The sequence below is a fragment of the Papaver somniferum genome, chromosome 1 (assembly GCF_003573695.1).
Source record: "Papaver somniferum cultivar HN1 chromosome 1, ASM357369v1, whole genome shotgun sequence".
NCBI classification, from domain to species: Eukaryota; Viridiplantae; Streptophyta; class Magnoliopsida; order Ranunculales; family Papaveraceae; genus Papaver; species Papaver somniferum.
This window is the reverse complement of record NC_039358.1, coordinates 39,668,994-39,674,198: the sequence shown is the minus strand read 5'-3', so window position 1 is coordinate 39,674,198 and position 5,205 is coordinate 39,668,994. Positions and strand designations below refer to the sequence as shown.

At 37.6% G+C, this 5,205-nt stretch overlaps 1 protein-coding gene across 1 annotated transcript; it reads left to right on the top strand.

The window, feature by feature from the left end:
* The first annotated feature begins 528 nt into the window (after window positions 1-528).
* Window positions 529-4,630, top strand: LOC113290054 (F-box protein At3g07870-like). The gene is made up of 3 exons (XM_026539588.1): window positions 529-541; window positions 737-845; window positions 3,802-4,630. Exons 1-3 carry the CDS (start codon window positions 529-531, stop codon window positions 4,628-4,630), a joined length of 951 nt encoding a protein of 316 aa, XP_026395373.1.
* The last annotated feature ends 575 nt before the right edge of the window (window positions 4,631-5,205 follow it).

Genomic DNA, 5,205 nt, shown 5'->3' with positions numbered 1-5,205 from the left:
AGCTGTTATCCTCTACTTCTTATTGACTGCAATTTTTTCTTGTGGTTTTATATTTTTTTTGCAGTTTGGACCTGCCTAGATGTTTGATATGAGGATCATGTCAAGGGTGAATATTGGTAGATTTTTGGTTCATAACATTAAAGTTAAATCAAGAACATTTTTAGTTGATGGTGGTTTGTGTGGTCTACCACTGTGCTATATTGACTTTGGTTGTTCTGTTTTTGTGGTCGAATTCATCTACCTTCATCCAAAAGTGAGTCTACTGATTGAGCATTTGCAAGTTTTCCAATGGATTCTTTTTCCCTGGAGTTATTTCTTATGAATCTGTTCTTTTCAGGCTCATGAAAGCCTATATGCGCTCATCATCTCTACATAAAGCTGCGTTAAGGGAGAGTACTTAAATATTCTCAAAATTTGCTTTATTGATCATGTCTCATAATTTGTTTTGTCCACGCCCCTTGCTTTTCAGGAATTGTCCAACCTTGTGGTTTACTTTTTGCTAAGAATGTCGTCGTTTTTAGTACTTCCATGATTAGCTTCAGTAAGAGTTCTCTGTATTTGCAACTGCTTACCAACTACAACTTTATGTGTTTCTTATAGGGAAATAAGAGACTTGGACAAAAATGTTTAAGTAGAAACTCCTCGGGAGTCAGGTGAAAATCTTTTTTCATTTGGCTTGCTTCGCTGCCATTTTCTTATTTGTTCTAATTTTTTGTAATTGTCCACATTTTTGCAGGTGCTGATGGCAAGAAAAGTGGTGATGTTTGTCAAGGTACTCCTTACCCCAAGGGAGGAAAGACCCCTGCAAGTCGAGGCAAGTCAAACAAATCTCTAAAATCTATTGGGTCAGTTTCATGGGATTCTTGTACTAAGAAAGATATTGTCTTTGAATTTAACTTTTTTACTTAAATCTTTGTGATGTCCATATGTTGGTCAGTTATTTCTGAATTTGTTCTCGTAATGAATAGAATGACTTTTTGTAAATGTGTATGTATGAATTGTAAATTGGGGATAGTTTGCAAATTGAGAATGTTCAACAGATCGAAAAATACAAGATTGTTGGCATGTGTTTCAGGTTCAGTTGTTGTATTGCAGGCCTGTGTTTCGTTGTGTTTCAGGTTTCGTTGTGCAGGCCTGTAAACTGGAAGGCCAGGTCCATGAGAATGATCTGGACTATCCATTTTTTTTAATTATTATTGAAAGAATTGTCACAGAGTTAACTGTGACCAAAACTGTGAAGAAAAACAACACGTGTCATCATCTTAATGCAGTTACGTAACAATTTAAAGTTACAACAATAGTGACAAAAAGATGATAGGTGTCTATTGGGAATTTGTTGCAAAAAGTGTGCAATACTTATATGTGTGATTGTAGTCGTAAGAAAAAGTGACGCGCGGAAAACCTTAATAGTTGCCTACGTGGCGGTGCAAGACATGTGTCATCAACTAATTGTTGCAAAGTTAGAATAACAGTTAAATCTGTTAGAGCATCTCCAATGCTAGGGGTGAAGGTAATCCTAGGTGGAGGTCCTATTAATACCTTTTTGTTGTGGGTCATTACTATGTGGCTAAAAAAAAATGAAAGTTATACTTTCTACCTCAAATTTCATCTCCAATGCCAAGATATTACTACCCTAGAACTTAGAGACAAATTAATTTTGAAATAAAGAATTGATTATGTGTCAAAAGACCTTGGATCATGGAGAAGGTAAAGATATGACTTTCTCCTTTACCCTTTCTTATGAGATGGCATCCATGTCATGCTTTTACCTTACCTTGACCTTGGCATTGGAGATAAATTCTTGGTTAGAAAAGTGCTAAATCCTAGGTGTCTTGTCTTTTTAAGACCTTCACCCCTAGCATTGGAGATGCTCTTATAATTATTGTGACAAATGTCCACGTGTCACTGTTCTAAAATTAGGTTAACTATTACTATTAGCTAATGAAAAAATTGTAAATGTGACTGTAATCAATTTTTGTCACAGTGAAACCTGTTACAAAAGAGGATAACAATTAATATCACAATGTTTCTCTAACGGCATATATGTGTTACAAATTGAATTAGTAACACATATATCCTGTGACAAAATCCTGTTTTTGGTGTAGTGTCACATCCCATTTAGAGGCGAACCCGCCGTGCTACGTGTCGTGTTGTGCCGTGCCGGAAATTAAGGTGTGTCGTGTTGTGGCATGCTTGAGAGCGTGTTGTGCTGTTCCTGGCACATTTATTTTATATTTTTCAAAATAAGTACTTTCAACATATTTAGATATTACATGTGTGGTTATTGAAACAATTCGACACAACGAAGATATAATGTCAAAAAATGGTTAGAATAAACACTGTTTCGTGAAATATACAAAAAAAAATGTGTTGTATTGTACCGTATTGTGAAGTATTTCATATATGTTATGACGTACTTTATTAGCGTGTTGTGTTGTGTTGTGCAACTTACTTACTCGCGTTGTGTTGTGCCACGTGTTATGCTGCACCATGGTGTCGATTATCATAACCCAACACAACACATTAAGCTAACGTGTTATGTGTTGTGTCGTACTAGACAAACTCACGTGTTGTGCTGGGATGTATCCGTGTTGGCACGACCCAATTTACACCTTTATCCACGCTCACTGATCGCCCCTATTTAAAGGGGAAGATTAGGGATGGGCATGGGCCGGTATGGACCGGTTTTCACCTCATCCGCATCCAACCCAATTCATTACGAATTTCTAATTTGGCATCCACATCTAATCCAACATCCAACGAATTTACATCCAATGGATGCACGGATGGACGGATTGGATGCCAATAATCCGATGAATTTGTTTTATAATTTAAATTTATAATAGAGAAATAAAAACAACAAATTCATGGGTGGTTTTAGAAATTAGACTACATTATTTAAGGCTTTAAACTAGATTTTAGTGTAATTCTTTGAAGGTATTTGAAATTTCAAGAGAAAGAAAAACCCGAACCCTTTAAAATAAGATGTTGTTGGTGTATTTGGGATCAAGTATGTCCACCTATGCATATATTGGTCTCGTATCTTTAACTCATATTTGAACATAAGACCTTTGATTAAAAAAAATGTACTAACGGATATGGATGTCAATCGGATTTGCAAGATTACATTCGGGCACAACTCATAATCCATTGGATTTCAAAAATCGCATCCGTATCCAACCTATTAGCTAATGGTTCGGACACCAGCCGCAAAAATATGAATGGTCCCGGCTAAATCTGCGGATTCCGGGCCAAATGCTCACCTCTAGAAAAGATGACAAACATATATTTCCGGTAACAGGCCGAACCAATGGTTATATAGGCTCAATCAAGCTGTAAGCCCAAACAGATAAGCTTGTCGGTATCTAGAAAACCGACATAAGAACTTGGATATGTCACATGGTAATATGGTATCTTCATTACTGCATCTTAAATCCATATCAATTCTTCTAGAAGGAATTTTCCATTGTTCCGTTTCTTATTAAGATTTCATTTTCCTAGTTCTTATTTTGATTGCTAAACTAGCTAGACGATTTCCTTTCCTAGTTCTAGTTCGGTTTCCCAGTAACTAGATGATTTCCTTTTCTTAGTCTTTGTACATCGACGAGTGGTATATATACTACCTTGTTTTATATAAACCAGGATATTTATTTTGAAACAAAGGAATATATATAATATAATAAGGTCTTTGGCATCCTAGAAAAGCAAATCGACCCAGGATTTTCTCGGCCATCCAAGCAGTACTGGAGATTGATTGTCGCAACTTAGAACCCTTTTTTGGTTTTTGATTTGTGTTATTAGTACTTACTTACCACAAGCTTCATCGATGGAGTCTCTTCCCACGGATATCTTAGTAGAACTCCTTTCTAGGGTTCCAGTTGAATCAGTTTTAGAGTGCAAATTAGTTTGTAAACGTTTTGGAAGTCTCATCCGCGGAAGTGAGTTTACCAAGATGCACCTCAGACGCCAGCTTAACCATCTCCATGGTAGCGACCACGACGGCAATGATAATAAGGTGGAGGAGCCATGTCTCTTTTTTGCTTGCCGCATCTCCATGTCCGGCAACAGAACGTTGCTTTTCAATGGAGGACAAGCAAGTGATAGGATTAGCGTTGATGAGAAATACATTTACAATCAAAACCTGAAAAGGATCTATCATCCTCGTATGCATGAGGAGGATATGTATAATCACTTAGTTGGCTCCTGCAATGGTTTGGTTTGCGCATTCCAAAACCACAATTTAGTTTTAGATCCCATCTACATTTGTAATCCCCTTACCAGAGAATACGTTTATCTTCCTCAACTAGTTTTAAACGAAGAAGACGTTGATCCTGATCAGCTTGGTCGTGTAAAGGGAGGAGAGGTTGACATGTATGGTCGTCTAGCATGCGGATTTGGGTATGTTAGATCAACTAATGAGTACAAGGTTGTCAGAATTCATTACCCCAACGACTATTTCGCAGACGGAAATGTCGAAGTATACACACTTGGCAGTGGTCGTGGGTGGAGAGCGACAGGTAGAGTTTTCTATGGACTGGAGGGTAAAGGTACTTATGCAAATGATGCTATTTATTGGATTAGGCAAGACAAATTAGTTGTGGCCTTCGACTTGGCTAATGAAGAGTTTTGATTCCTACCAGACCCTCCTTGGATGGATCACCGTCAGTATGTACGCAAATGTGGACTTGTAGCACTCGGAAGGCATTTGTGTCTATATATAAATTGGTCGAGTCTGGTAGAAGTCTGTTCCTTGATTGAAAATAACAACTCAAAGGAGACCTGGTGTACCCAGTTTATTATAGACTTACAGAAAGCCGTACCAGACTTTCATGGAGAGAAGTTCCAGCCGATTTTACGTACAAAGAACGGAGAAATCATATTATTACGAGATGAATCTGTGCTTTGTTGTTATGACATGAAAACCAAATATTTGAAGATGACTTCCAACAAAGCATCAACTGATCACATCAGGGATGTCGAAGCAATTGCTCACATAAATACCTTGGCGTCATTGGAAGTTTTGGGAGAAAATTCAAAGAGATACACAACAGCTCGTCCACGCCGGGTTACTCCATGGGATGATGTTACTGATGAGTTAGACCAAGATGCTGTCGGTGAGGAAATTGATACAACGAGTTTCAGGTTTAGGAAATTGGTACGCGGCCATTTTAAGTAGGGATAATATATATTTTGGCCTATATCTTT